Below are 15,786 nucleotides of genomic sequence, written 5' to 3'. Positions count from 1 at the left end.
CCAGAAGAGCCCTCTCTATTTTTGTCCTCTCCCATGGCTCCTTCTGGACTGATGGGAGATGCGATCTTCAGGAGCACAAGACTTTCTTTTTGCCCTCAGTGTAGAAGCACAGGCTTGCCCTTTGCTGCTTTCCCCACTACTACAATGAGGCTGGCGATTGCTCGAGAGAAAAAGATCTCAGAATTAACACCTTACGGAGCTCTGTGGGGCAGTAATTCATGCCTATCAGTCTATTCATTGTGTAGCCAGATGAGAACTTTTTTCCACAGTCCTGATAACTAGTTTACTTTAGAAAAAGAGAAAAAAAAGAGAAGAAATTAATTTTAATACCACTGCTCACTTTACATATTCAAGCCACCCAGTCCATACTGGATTTGTGGAAGTGTAGTACTTCCCTAGGAATGAGTGGATGAAGTTACACTCCAGCTATCAAAATAAGGCCACACCCTGAACCTCTATATTCTGTGTAACAGAGCTCTCCACCCATTCCCAGGGTATCCCACCTTTCTTCAGAACAGCAGTTATTTTCTTTTCAGCCCAAAGATCCTCCACACTTTTTTCCAACTTTTTTCCTTTTTTCTATTGACTGTTCCGTGCATCCTGTTGTTTCCTGCTGAATCCTCTCCCCTCCCTTCTTTCCCTCACATCCCCCGACAGCAATTCAGATAGCTTTATGTAAAATAAAATAGATTTTAAAAAATGGCCAAAAATGGGTTGCCTATGGGAATGTTCTCCTAGCATGTTCTTTCCCTATTCATCCTCACCCCTCCAGCCTTCCTACTCCCTTCCCCATTACAGCTCTCAGCATCCATTGTCACGCTTTATCGCCACTGCGATCCCAACCTCCCCAGTGCTCTCCTTGTTGCTGCTCTCTCCACGCCCCCACAAGTCCCCCGGTGTGTGTCTGATGAGTGTCTGTTCTGGTTATTCAGGGTGCACAGGCTTCGTGTCCAGTTTCTGTGCAGACTGTCCAGCTTGGGAGTGCAACACTGCTATATGGCTGGCTGGCTTGAGCTCACAGATCTGGGTACTCCACCCAGTTCTCAGTTGCAACCATGAGTTTGTACTATTCTAGTTACACAGTCCCTATGAAACACCAAAACAGCTGGCTGATTTGGTAAATTAGGAGTTACCGTTGATGTCAGTGTCTTAATTTCAAACCCCAGTGTCCTCTGCTTGTAATTTTAAAACTTTATGTGTGTACTGTGTAGAATCCAGCTTTATATGGGAGATTATGCTAGTTCCTATTGAGATCTTCACTATGATCTTGTTACAGTATCCCGAAAGTATTACATAAATCTCATGGAGACAGAAACAGAGATCAGGAAATATAGAAACAAGTACTACTAATTAGAAGAACATTTATTCATAGATTTCCATCATAAAAATACATTCTGTGAGGTCACTCCACATTTGTATGTGCTCATTTTGGAATACAGAGGCTACCATGAAGCAGCCGACAAATTAAATCACAAAGCAAGTCACTAACAAACTAAGGCCCAAATCCCTATTTTGGAGTGCAGCCAAAGTAAGCTGGCTGTATATTGCAAAGTTTGTCAGCATCCACTGTGCGTGGATGATGTTAAGATTTCCCTGCTGGAGTGTTACGTGGCCATTTCTGGTTGCACCCACCCTGTGGCTGTTGTCATCTTTGTACAAGGACAAGAACAATTTTTACTGGTAGTACCACTTAGTATTGGACCAGATGAACATACCTTAAAGCTCTTATTCATGTGGAGAATAGAAACCTTGAAGAAAACATTGTTGTCTTGCACAATAGCACTGTCTCTGTTATACTGGATTCTGGGCATTTGTCACCTGGTCCCACTTACTATAGGATTTGTGGGTGAATTATATTAATAACTGCTGAGAATTTAAATGGGCCAAGAGTTAGTTACAATTTTGTGTCTGTGTTGACAATCACACCCCAAACTTAACCTCATTATGTTTTGATAGGGTAGAGATAGGCATTCAATTATGTAACATAAAAAGACAAGATTCTTTTATGAAATAATGATGCCTTTTTTCAGTTGAATAGTGAGCCACATGCATTTGTTAATGTGTTTTAGTAATGAGGTACATAGCACCAAAAATAGTATGTTTCTCGGGATGTGAAATCTGTACAGCAAACTACCTTTAGAGAGAAATGAACCCTACGAGATAGAATCCTAAAGTAGGAATTATCCTTGCATTTAACTACTGAAATTAAATGAATGAGAAGATACACAGTGTCACCTCTAAACTCACCTGATATCCTTCCACAGATTTATCAGAAACATGGTGCCAAGAAACAGACATTTCAGAAGATGACAAAACTTTTACGCTCACATCTGTAGGTATTTCAGTTGGAGCTGGAAGATGAAACACAAGTTAAACATCCAATCTCATCCAGTGATATTGTTATACTTAGAACAGAATCACAGAATCATGGAATGCTTTGGGTTGGAAGGGACCTTTAGAGGTCATCTAGCCCAACGCCCCTGCAGTGAGCAGGGACAGCTTTAACTAGATCAGGTTGCTCAGAGCCCCATCCAACCTGACCTGGAATGTTTCTAGGGATATATAAACTTGGACAATGAAATAATCCAAGAGCACCCTTCTATTAGGTATACATCACAAAGTTGATTTTGTTTGTGTTCTTAGTTCTGGACACTAGCCAATGCAGAATACAGACCATTATAATGTGGTATGCTTTTATTTAGGGCTTAGAATATTAAGTTCTAGTTTAATTATAAGAAGCTGTTAATTTCACTGTCGCTTGCATTTCAAGTGAGGTAAGGAATTTAAAAAAAGCATAAACTTAGCAATGTCTGTAAAAGATAAAGTTTTCACAGCTAAGAACAGTTCTCTGTCGCGAATCTTTTGAAACAAGTTGCAACAGACAGGCATGGCAGCCTGAGCTGAGGAAAGCTTTCATATACTTAATCTTCCAACTGGGCATCCAGTCAACTATGCATCAAAACAGCCACTGTTAAGAAAAAAATCAGTTATATCTTTCATGAAAAGTATCCTAGGTAACAAAATAATCTTATATGCAAAGTTACCTTTTGTAATTGTCTTTCAGTGGCTGTTAATAATGCAAATGTATAATTAAAAAATGATACATTATTGCAAAATTGTTTTCACAATGACAGGAATTTAGATAAGCAAGCGGCCTGTGCACTCATTACTAGCAATCATTACTCACTACTAGCAATGGCAGGTATGACTAGTAGTTGTCAGAATTGGAACTTGGCTTAAAACATGTGGGAACACAGAAATTCCCCAGTCACTACAGTGAATAAAGACGCCCACAGTTATAACTAGACACACATAGATATATTACAAAATACACAACTTAGTGGAAATGCTGTCATTATATTTATGTATGTATGAAATATTGTATGACCATGTTGCTTTAAAATCCCACTAATACCTTTGAGAAGTTGTGTTGTCTGACGGTAGCAATATCACTTGCTGATTCAGAGGTACAGAAGTACAGGTGGAATAGACATGATCATCTAATCTATTCCCAAATCACTGTCAGACTCTTCTCCATGGTATCAATTATAAAATTTGCCAAAATGTTTCATATTGAAAAGGTCCAACTGCCAGGGATTTTGCTGATACAATACTCTAAACAATATTTCATCTGCTTATGCTTGTTTATGAGCTCTAAATAATTTATACCCCTATTTGGCATTTATGTTCTATAAATATTTTGCAGTCTCTCTTGAGCCAGAAAGATGACATCAGCTGCTTTTCTCCAGACTTCTAATTCAGTAATTCTACCAATAAAAGAAGCAATCATGTGGGTCTCACAATACGTTCTCTTCACTGAAAACATAGTGGTCATCACACAATTATTTTCTAAGCATAACCATACAAAGTTAGGGCTGGGAGCCAGTAAGCATGCTACAAGGTATCAAGGTGAATTTGTACAAGTCCTGATGCCAGCAGAAAACTGCAGAATGTTCTTTGGAATAGCTTTCATTACACCTATTCAAAAAATTCCTTCTAACCCACCCTGAAGTTCTTGAATTTGATATAGTCAGTAGTCAGGGTCATAGCTCTGCATAGGAGCTGTGAGTACTACTGGTAAGGGTTGGAGCACCGTGAATCTGACTGTTTTGGTGACTCTTGTGCCTGAAATCAAAGAAAAGAAGTAGGTTCACTGAGCTTCTATTCCTTTTGCTGCCTGGATCTGGCATCATTTAACCACAAGTGTTTTTATCAAGTGCCTGGACTTCGCTAAAGTCGGTGTTAGAACATCAGCAGCCATTGAAGTGACTTCTTTATCTGGAAGCTGACACTACTCCACATTCGCTTTTCTTCTGTCTTTTGGAGCTACTGGGCTCTACCATGCCTCTGAACTTAGAGAGCTATACAAACACACTCCCATCCCTGACATGTATAATCCTAACATAAACACATGGGAGCTTATCAGTCAGCTGTTGATAACGTCTCTGAGAAAGGATGGATACTGAAATGTTATTTGGCAGATATGGCTTTTATTACACCATAGCTATTTACTAACTCATTTATATAACTGCAAAAACAACCATTCTGTTGCCGTAGCAGCTGTTGAAGATGATAACCTAAGGTACGCTTTTCTGAGAAAAAGGATTAGTATCAACCTATTCAGATAGCTAAGTGTTGCTAGCTTGAATCCTGAATTATCGTAAGAAAAAAAAGGACTATTTTATCTTTCCTCTGTGTGTGGGCGATTTGTGTGCGAAGTCCCCATTAGTAGTGCTAATGGGAATCCTGAACATAAATTTCCCAGAAAGTACACAGAGTAAAGAACAGAGTCGGAAGTGTGAGAATGTGGCCTTGTTATCATATCCCTCCTCTTGGCCCTTTGGTCTGGATCTGTTGACTTTGTGACGGAGATTCTGCTCTATGGAAAGAAAAATATGAGCAATTCTTCCTTGGGTTTCTGGCAGAAATTAATAAACCTTTTTTTTTTTTTTTTTAAACAGACTTGAGGGATTATGTGGCAATTAGGATGTTGTATATATTTCTTCTGATTTAAGGTAAACCTTCTTCTAGTGCTTTCTCTCTCGTGCTAAGTTTGGAAATGGCACTTAAACCTGAATCCTAAATATCACAGCATGCGAAATAATTCCAGCAAGAATTAAGAAAAAGATTTTAGTGAAATGTCAAAGAGGTTTTCATTAAATTATTCACTTGATAGCTCTAACACCGAAACCAGAATAAAGAATGTGTCAGGGATAATTTATGTTATACTCTAAACATGCTTGAAATATAACTAGATACAAATGAACTGTCATTCCTTCACAAGTTTTGGGCTAAATTCTGATACTGATCTACTAAAATAATAGGCTTTAGTGTGGTCTGTTAAGAAGAAAAACCCCATACATATGTCAAATACATGTATTAAGATCACAGAAACATTGCTGGATAATGATGTAAATGTTTTAGGTAACAAATATGAAGATCAGAATTTTTTTTTTTTTTTTAAATTCTTAAATCTTTTAACAAGCTGTGTAAAAAATCTTGAATGCTTCTGTGTATTGCTCATTCAGACACCAAGCACAGCCAAGTGCTCTGCATTGCACAGAAAACAGAGTCTGAATTTTTTTATTCAGAACAACTGCAAGTGTTTTCTGTGAGCATTATACACCCTCCTTGCTGAAGATGTATGTTCCTATAGTGATCAGTGTCAAGGACCAGGTTCTCTCTACTGAACCTGGTAGTGCTGGTCTGGGCCCTCAGTGTAAAACTTATCTGGAACCTTTACTCACCATCTTGTGCTGAATAAATGACAGCAGTGAGACTGAACGGTCCATCCCCTTTGTTGTTAAAAGCTTTCACTTTTACTTGATACTGGGTTGAAGGTGGCATTGATTCATCCTTGTGGACATACCGGCCAATTTCAGGATTAGTAACTGTAACTCTTCTCCATTCTTTCTCACCAAATGGCTTGAAAGCCACTATATAACCAAAGTTATTGCCATAGTGGTATTCTCTTGATAAAGGCTAAAGAGGTAAAATATAAAATGTTACTCTTGGTAACCAACTAAACAAATGGTTCTCTCATGAAATATAAAAAATAAAGAAAGCATCGATATGCACATTGTAAAAACACTGAAGCTCCATTTTCTCCTGGTTTGCTTCTACAGTTTGCACCCCCCCCCTTCAAAAATACACCATCATCCTTTAAAAATACACCATCTTCATTATGCAGATCTGCAGTACTAGGATATCTGCTACTTAAACATTTTAAGATCTTGTTGCTCATCCAAACTCAGTGCATGACACATCACGCTATCTCCTGCAGAAAGAAAACAAGAATGATTGTGTACTAAAACCGTTGTCAGCTGTAGCTAGCAAAAACGGATTTCTTAAGGAGTAAGTGATAGTGGATGTGTAACAGAGACACACTATGCAAGTATATGGGTCCATGTGCATGGGTTGAGATAGAGAGAGAGAAGAGAAAATTTATGTGATTGGCCTAAATTATATTAATTTACTTAAAGTTGGTCACCTAGGCAATTTGCACAGCTGAAGAAGAGAGATGGGCACATTCAAAGAATGATTCATCCTACCACTTTGCATTGTCAATGGAGGGGATCCAGTTGCTGGTTTAGACTATCTGCCTAGCTTCTAACTGGTAAAAGTTTAACTGAAATGACTGCCACTTTCAGCATGAGCATTAAAGGTACCCATCCAAAATATTTCGTAAGACTATAGCTGATTTCCTATACCTAAGAATACTGGAAAATACAACATTACAGAAGACCATCTGCTATAATGATTTTTGCTTCATTTACCCAAGCTCTACATTCAATGATCCCTCCTCAGTCCATGGAGCCTTTACCACAACTGTTAGACAGTGCACCCAACGGGCCAAAGTAATGTCATTCATCAGTGCATCTGAAGGCTGACCAGAAGCATCCTTTGAAAAGAAACTTTCTGCATCACCTTTTCCCATACTGTAAACCTCACAGAGATGAATTAACTTATCTTGAGGCAAAGGTCCTGGAGCAGTACAACAGAGAGTAATTATTCTCCTTAGGTGTTTGCCCACTACTGTAAGAGTTCAGGCAACATGTGTGGAGATAGTCTGAACAAGGATTTATGAAACTTAGGCGTTAATAGTGCAACAAGCCAAAAAAAAAGAAAAAAACCCTAGCTCACAAATTTTTATGTTAGTATTTGTTTGAAGCTAGAATGGAACTCCAAAGATTCTTTAAGAAAGAAAATTCTGGTGAAAACTCACTGAATTTTTGGAACAACAGAAACATTTAAGTTTTGACTTCAGAAACATAACACATGGATTAGAACATTAGTATACATAATACAACAAGAAAAAAATTAAGGCAAACACAGATGTCAGAACTCAAAATTTGAAAAATGTCTGATAAGAACATATGAACAATGATGGAACTTCTTTTCTTCATGACAAAGCTTCCAAGAGAAATGTACAGAATCAGACCAAAGGCTGGGACTTCTGACTTTACTCAGCTTAAGGTTATCTGACTCCTGCCCCAGGTGTGCCAGCCATCAGATCCCATTGCATCCCATTTTATCTGTTGCTGCTGTAAAGTTTCACCACTCTACAACAACAGTGCTAAAGTCCCAAGAATAACAATACAGCAATATTAAAAGCAGGCAGCCTTCAGCTGGCTGAGGACAGAAAGCTGGTTCTAGATGAAGCTCCCTAGACACCAGTGCTTCAGCATGGGATCATCACTGGATACAAACAAAAAACAGCTGTGGGAGTAAGGCCCAGCATCCAATAGGATTTACCATCTGCAGAGTTCAGTAACCAGTACATTTCCTCTTGCTTGCTGTTCTTTTTTCCTCATACTTAACTGCATCTCTAGCAGAACAGTGGCTCAGTTCAATCAAAAACTGGAAAGTGGCCTCATTGCACCATGACTAGGGTTAGGGCACCCTTCTAGAACGTGGGACATGTAAGGACAATCTTCCAGACTGAGTGCCTCTTGTTTCCTGGGTGGGTACTCTAACCATGACTCCGTGTTGCAGAAGACACCTGACTGATGCAGCTGACTGCAGGTCTCCACATACATAACTTCTTTGGTTTTTCTGGGGAATGCAGATGAAATGCTGATATATATCAAATCTGAATTATAATAGAGCTTTAGACAGTGGAAAGATACCCATCTACCTACAACATGACTTCTGAGAACACATGAATGACTTAAATGTAACTGGTAATTAAGATGACTGCCAACAGATAAAATTCAAGAAACCCCTCATGCCGAAAAGGAGATGGATATTCGGTCTCTAGTTGTGACGCTAACCACAAGCCACCAGGCAAAGACTTTAACTACAAATCAGCTATGAAAAAAGATAGTAGATAATCTATTTTATGTGCTTAACTCTTCATGTGTCAGGCATATTCTGAGTGTACCTATTGGATGAGGTATTAACTCACGTCTTAGCTTGTTTTCTACCTCAGGTCTGACTGGAGATCAGGTGAAAATTTAATACTTAGTTTCCCAGAACAGCTAATGTACCTTCAGGTACCGAAGTTTAGATTCACAGCCAACCTTACAATTCAGAAAGTAGAAGATTTCACAGACTGGGTCACCTTTGATAGCTTGTCTTCTCAATCTATCATTGTATGCAGCTGCTTAAAATAAACCAGAATCCTATCTCATATGCCAAAATAAGCAGCCTGGATGCAGCCCTAGTCCCAGAATGATTTTCAGCCAGAGCAAATTTTAGAAAGCCAGGACTGGCACTGAAAAATTATATTCTAGAAGGTCTTAAATAAAATGTTGAAAGCAGCTTGACCTCCAATGGCTGCACGTAATAAGTAGGTGTAAGTAGCTGAATAGTTTGTAGTGTCCACTAAAAACTGTGAAAATCAAAACAGAAGAGGGAAAGACAAATGGGGAAAAATGAGGAAGAATGGGCATGCCACTCCTAGCTCGCTCTCTCAGTTCTTTCAAAACAAGACTCAGAAGAGCTTTGATTGCATCTCTGGCTGTCTCATTCAACATGGGCTTATGAATCATAACAAAAGCTGAAAGGGGGTTGGCAGCAACATGTGAACCTGCCATACATTTTGTTCTTCTCTTCTTAATTAAGGACTATTTTGCGTAGCATATGCAAATGTCAGCACATTTGGGGGAATCAATATACACCTTTATCTTAGCCTTACAGATAGATATATTGTTGTCTGTCAGACAGGCTCCGTAAATCTAATGCCTCTATTAAAAAACACTTGCTAGACATAGTATGGAAGATTCTTGGGAAGTAAATATTTGAAGCCACGCTTAATTTGTCTGACTAAATGAGCTACTCATTACAGAACAGATGTAAAAAGCATGCCATTAGGTAAGAGAAATAATTGGAATATAAATCTACTTGGGTGTATAGGAAAGACTGAAATAATCTTGTACTTGAGATCTTGCATTAATCACTATTCTCCTGGTTATAATTTTCTTCTTTTAGTTTGGTCACAGCCAAATTTTCACTGTATTGAAAATGCCACGAGTATGGGTCTTTACATGCAATGCAAGAACTAGCTCTGTAGTTTGTTAAAAGTTTTTATAAGACAGTACTTGTGAAGAAATAATAAAATAATCTAGGTCTTGTGCAACTGTCCATTGCATGTGTTCTTATTTGACTTTTGCTCTTCAAAAATAAATAAAGATCAGAATCAAACCAGTTAGGATACATCTACTTCCTAGCCTATTGTTAGTGGAACTAAGAAGTAACTTTTTCCATATATTTAATCATAGAAACCATGTCACAAAGTGCCACTCCTACCTGTTTTTTTTTTAACAGAAGTGTGAATCTTTTCAAAAACTTAGAAATCTTTTTCTTTAGGTGAATTCATTGCTAAAATACTTAAGAAGACTGAATAAATATTTTGAACTGAATTAAAAAAAAAGCAAAACAAAACAGAAAAGCCCAAATCTGTTAGCCCAAACATATGGCTGACTATTTCTGTGTTGTACTTGAGAACTTTTCCAAAGAGGTATGATCAACCTTATGTACAAAAAGAAGGAAATATGCGTATGGATTAAAATTTGTACGTTGATAAGGAGGACCCCATACAAGAATGACGAAGTTGCTGTTGGAATTATGTCATCTTTATATTACTTCCCACAAAAAAAAAAAAAGAGTACTCTTCATAGAGGTAAATAAGCTGCTACATCTGAAACAAACTATTCCCCAAAAGACACAAATGGCGTAATGAGCCTTATGTGCCCCATAGCTTTATGAAGGTGAACAGAAAGGTCAATAGCAAGATAAACTTGGTAATTTTTTCAAGCATAACATTTAATCATCTTTCTTTGCCAGAGGTAATGCTTCTGTAACTCTGTTTTTGCTGGATACTGGTGGGGTCTGACATGAATCAGATAGGCTTTTTTTTTTTTTTATTTCTCCTCCCTAGCTTTCCCAAACACTCTTCAGAAGACTTCAACTCTCTCTTCCATGCAACTTTTGCCAACACAACAATTTTGCTTATAAATTCTTATCTTCTCTTGTTCTGGGTTTTGCTTTCTTCCTATCTTCTTGTACCTTTTCCCTTCTTCCCTGTTTTCAGAAGCATTTTTTTCCCCAGAGTATAGGTAAATTTTAAAAAAACATTGCTTCAATACCAGCATGAAGACAGCATTTATATATAGAAATATATACACAAGACTTTTTAAAGACAAAATATCATGGACTGCATACCGACGGTAGATGAGAGAGATAAAATTTTCAAAAGAGTTTGCCTACTGAAAAGCTTTTTTGGTAACACTGTAATTTTTTTAACTTTTCATTCCATTATTTTTGTGATTAACATTTATCTCTGTCCCTTTCCCCTTTCTTTATTTGGCTTAATACACAAACATTAAAGAAAAAATAATGGCTTGGAGGAAAAGAACATCATCAGCACGTGAATATCAATGAATGGCTAAATTGTGGTATGAGGCAACATTGTTTTGTGTTACCAGTCACATTAGCATAAAATAAAACTTATAAAATGTCAGTATACAAGAATTTCCTTAAAACTCCAGTTAATAATTATGACAGGCTAGCTTATAGAATGGCAATGTATTTTCTTTTTTTAATAAAGCCTGTAAATCTGCACACAGCACATTAAAATCATAATTAAGATGTTATACTTTTAGTTGTAGTAAGCAAATCTGCATGCTATTCAGATTGTAACAAAAAAAAGCCTCAAAGAAAGATACAATACGCAGAATTTTCAAATGCAGTTACATCAGTGCATTATCATAGTTAATATGTGTTTCAATCTCTTTGAAACATACTCAGAGAATGTTTTAGGTCATATTTTATAAATGTCCAATACACAAACATCTAAAATATCATCTTCCTCATTCCTTTTTATGTATTTTTATGAGAAAAGTCTGAAAACCTATATACTGTATACAAATCCTGCTCTCACGGGAGCCAGTGATGAACCACCCATAGGTTTCAGTAAGAGCAAGAGCAGACTCAAGGAAGTATAGGTTTCGTGCCATCCCAGTGCAATACCTACCATCCATGTTATTGTCAACTCTCGATTGCTTCCACCCCCTCCTCCGACATCAGAAGGAGCCACATTAGGAGCTAGAAAAATAGAAGAGACAAGAAAAATGACTACAAAGTATGCAGTCAGTAAAAATATCACTATTTACTTTTCTTTCTACCAGCAGGGCCAATGAGCACACGTGGCACACACAATTAAAATAATGACAGTCTGTAATAGCTGTGAGAGTCTGTGGTCTTGCCAAGACTAATGTATAGCTACTGCTGCAGGAAACATGCCAGTTCTAACCATAGCTAGCAATCAGTCATTCTTCTTTTTAACCATATTCTCTACAAATAATTAATTGAATATTCAGAAACAGAACACTCCTCATAGGTCTTAAGAGAAGCACTCTGTATTGTTCTTGTACTTCCTCAGACGCTGATATGCCAAGTGCTCAAGCATCCAGGACTTGCACATGTATTTACCTTCACAGACTGTGATTAGTTCCATCTACTTCAACGGATTTACTCACAATGTATAACGTTAAACCCATGGATATATCTTTGAAGCACTGCCATCCTAATCCTATTCTGGATTAGCAGCATGTGTCTTCTTGATTGGCATGTTCAGAATGGGTAGCTGTTCAGAAGCGAAGCTGGCATAGCACTTAGTAATTTACTAATTGCATTTTATACTGACAGTCTGTGTAATGAAATAAAATCTGTTGATCTATTATTAGTGTACAGCTGAGTGGTAAAGCAGGATACTCTCAAGGACTCCATTACAAATCATTCTTGTATTCTCATTTCTATAAGATTCTTTGCACTAAGAGTGTGATCATTCTATTGCTACCCTCTATGGTGTTTGTGTATTTACTTGCTGTCACTCAATAGTGAGGACACACAAAGTACCACTGAAATCTTAGGAAATGATGGCCTACCTATAGTACATTAAATATACCACAGGTGATCATGCATTAGCTACATGCCCTATCTACAAGAAATGTTCTTTGTGTTAAAAATTCTTATATGATCAGGCATTTTCTCCACTAATTAGTGAATGTCACAAGATAGTAAGGGGATAATTCTTAAGTGCTCTCCCACTACTTAAGATGTTTGCTGAGGCCCTCTCTGAGGGTCAGCTGAGGAGAAACGCAAGGCAGAGAAGAATTAATGTTTTCAGAAAGGATAAAAATATGTAACAATAAATTTGAAACTGAAATCATCATTCAGTGCATGGTTTGCGTTATTTATTTCTGGCCTTCCAGAAAACAAATTAGTGGAGAACAAGACTAAACATACATATGACAATTCAAGAGGCAGCTTGAACTTATTACTCAACCTTGTTATTACTGAAATACCCAGTAGTCTCACTACCCATTATAAGCATATAACTTCAGTGCTAAGTTAGAAGCAGAAGTTTACTAGAACGCTTAAGTACTCAAAGAAGATACACAGGCTGCCAGCGAAGAGAAAAAAGACTGTCTAATGTCTTACAAATCACCCTTTTCATGAGAATCTCCCTCATTCTCTCAACCATTAAACCCAGGTTTCTCTCTCCATTAAGAACAGGTTACTAATTCAGACAGCTATACTTAAGACAGTTACCCTAATGCACCCAGAAGCCAACACACATAAAAGCAGACTTTGATCCATTGAATTTCAAGATGATTCTATGATTCTAAGAAATCACTATGAAATGTGTTATAGATGAAGCAAGCAGATTTCATTAAAAAGAAAAATCATAGCACACATTCTTAGCATGCTAACAAAAATGTTACTGAAATCACAGTTATCTACAAGAAGAGAGACTTCAAAACTGAAAAAGATGCTGATAACATTTAACAGACATTATTTGTCACTCATACAGTACAACAAAGACACAGCACTGTTTGTTGCTGTTTAACACAGAACAAATGTTAAAAATAACTACAATGTGTGGATATAGGTTGTTGTTTGCGCAGTAAAATATTTACCTTCTTCGGGTTTACATGAAAATGCACACGCAGTACTGGTTCTGTAGTACCCTGGAAGTTGACAGTGCAACCCAAATCCTATTGTTGCTGCTCATAACAAATTCCAGCTCCTGGCAGAAAATGCACTTGGGCACAGAGGTTCATCTGCAAACTGTTTCTGATTTATACTCTATTTTGGCGTGGTGCTGACTGATGCCTAGGAAGACTACATTAGCATTTTGCTTTGTTTCACCAAAAATGTCTCACAGTCTGCCAGAGATGGCAACGGTGCTGTGCATGGGGAATCAGACAACAAACTAAACAGACTACCTCTTGCAAAAGCATTGCATCCTGCTACAATACTGGAGGATATGCCATTTTTTGGGAGATTACAACAAATACCATGAACGTGGCACACTGCAAACTGCAGGACACTACCACTAACCCACCTGTGAGCATTATTTCCTCTCCCTTTCTGTCTCTTTTCTGACATTTCAAAAATGTCTATTGCGCACCAGGCACTCCAAGAAATATGTGTAGATTTCTCATTTAGATTTCTGGGCCTACAAATACAGCTGTTGAGTCATAAAACATATGGTGCTTATAGTCAATTTTATAGGCAGTAATTTCCTTTCACTTTAGTGTAAAAATTCTGTGGCTTTTCCTTCCCTGTCCAGATTAATTTAACCAATCTGTACTTCCTTTCTCCCTAAGCAAGAAAATTTTTAAGGGACCAAATGTGGGTCTTTTTAAATAAACGTTTCGAAATTTGCAATGCAAATACATTTTATTTTGAAAATACCATCTAATCAAAGCAATAATCTAGCAGGTGTAATTGCAAAAATTAATTTTTACACTTTGGTTTTGCATTTTTAGTTTCAGATCTCAAGCTATGGGACAACAATTGTAAATATATCTAGGTTGCACATGGGTGCTAATATATATTAAGGAAGATAGACTGGTATACAGGCTTTGCTGGATACAGTCTTTCTGCAGTGATACATTACCTCCTAGAGCACTGCTGTTATCTCCTTTGTACAGTCAAAACAGAATGTATTATCTTGAATAATAACATTTAATTCCTCATTTTGGAGAATTAATTTTAAAAAGGACGTGCCTGAGCCGAAAGAATATCCTTAAATACGCTCTGAGATTTTAACACTGAGCAATTAGACTGATAAGGGCATATGTTGTGTCGGATAATGTCACATCTTTGACGTGGAATAAGACGACACAAGACCAAACCTTCAACCACAGAAAATGGCATTATCCAGTGTAACACACACCCTGTCATGTATTCTTTAGTTAGAATACAAACCAAACAACAAATGGACATTTTCCTTGTTAAACACATGCATGTTTTTTCCTAAGTCCTGTACCCTGGTCCCGAGCATGTGCATGCATTCATACACACACAACCTGACTGATAGATACAGTGGGGGATCTCTGAAAATTGCAGTATGATTCTGTTTCAGCAATGGAGGCAAATTTGCCGTTTGTATCACGATGTTTCTTTCCTGTCTGCTTTGATGCTGTCACATCTGGACAGTCTGGTTTTTGCTTACTCAAGTCTATAGTAGTGGGTGGCTGAAATTATATTCTCTAGACTCGCATCTTATAAACTGCTTTTTTCAAATAAAAAACAAAATTACAAAACTGATTAATAAAAATGTCAAAATTAAGAAGCACATTAAAAAACTTGACATTTTCTGTTTACGTACGAGCGCCTTCAGTTCTAATTCTCTGTGATGGCATACTAGGCTCTCCCGTCCCCAAAGTGTTTGTTGCTATTATCCGGAACTCATATTCCATCCACGGAATTAAATCAATCACTGTAGCAGATTCCATATTTCCTTCAATATCTGATGGTTCTAAAAAAAATAAGAAATTGCTTTAGAAAACAGCATTTTTACAATAAGGTCAGCCAACACTGTGGTTGATTTGGCAAAACTACCACTATTCTGCAAACACACATAGCCAACTGAAGGAAACCTGATGTTGTACATTGGGAATACCACATTTTACAAGGAATACTCACGGCAGTGACTGGGAATTTGGAAACCATGACACTATCTTGGATAAACCCTTATAGACTTGTAAGTTTTAACTGGGTGTGAACTAGCAGAAGAAGTACATGTAGTTATGAGGTATCCTTACTAACTACATATTGTAGTTGTAGAATTTCATTTTACCTACAGAAAAATGCAATGAGAAATCTGGAATGCAGAAACAATAAAATAGAAATTCATGATATAGACAAGGGCTAGATGTGCAAATGTAGGGTTCGATCAATTGATAAAGAGTGGTTTATAAAATGTGGTCATATTTTGGTGCACCTTATTAGTAAGCATGTTAGAACTTGCTGTCCAGTTCTGATCTAACA

General features: G+C 37.4%; 1 protein-coding gene across 1 annotated transcript in view; it reads right to left on the bottom strand.

Moving 5' to 3' along the window:
* The window catches only part of CNTN1 (contactin 1), an 81,929-nt gene that overhangs the window by 8,967 nt on the left and 57,176 nt on the right, over nucleotides 1-15,786 (bottom strand). The window contains exons 15-18 of the mRNA XM_075727868.1: nucleotides 15,125-15,274; nucleotides 11,477-11,547; nucleotides 5,748-5,982; nucleotides 2,248-2,351 (exon numbers count right to left, since the gene is read on the bottom strand). Of these exons, the coding sequence (XP_075583983.1) occupies nucleotides 2,248-2,351; nucleotides 5,748-5,982; nucleotides 11,477-11,547; nucleotides 15,125-15,274 (560 nt within the window). The remainder of the gene's footprint in view (nucleotides 1-2,247; nucleotides 2,352-5,747; nucleotides 5,983-11,476; nucleotides 11,548-15,124; nucleotides 15,275-15,786) is intronic.

Source organism: Pelecanus crispus, chromosome 1, assembly GCF_030463565.1.
Source record: "Pelecanus crispus isolate bPelCri1 chromosome 1, bPelCri1.pri, whole genome shotgun sequence".
NCBI classification, from domain to species: domain Eukaryota; kingdom Metazoa; phylum Chordata; class Aves; order Pelecaniformes; family Pelecanidae; genus Pelecanus; species Pelecanus crispus.
The sequence above is the reverse complement of the archived record's forward strand: the minus strand, read 5'-3'. Positions and strand labels throughout refer to the sequence as shown.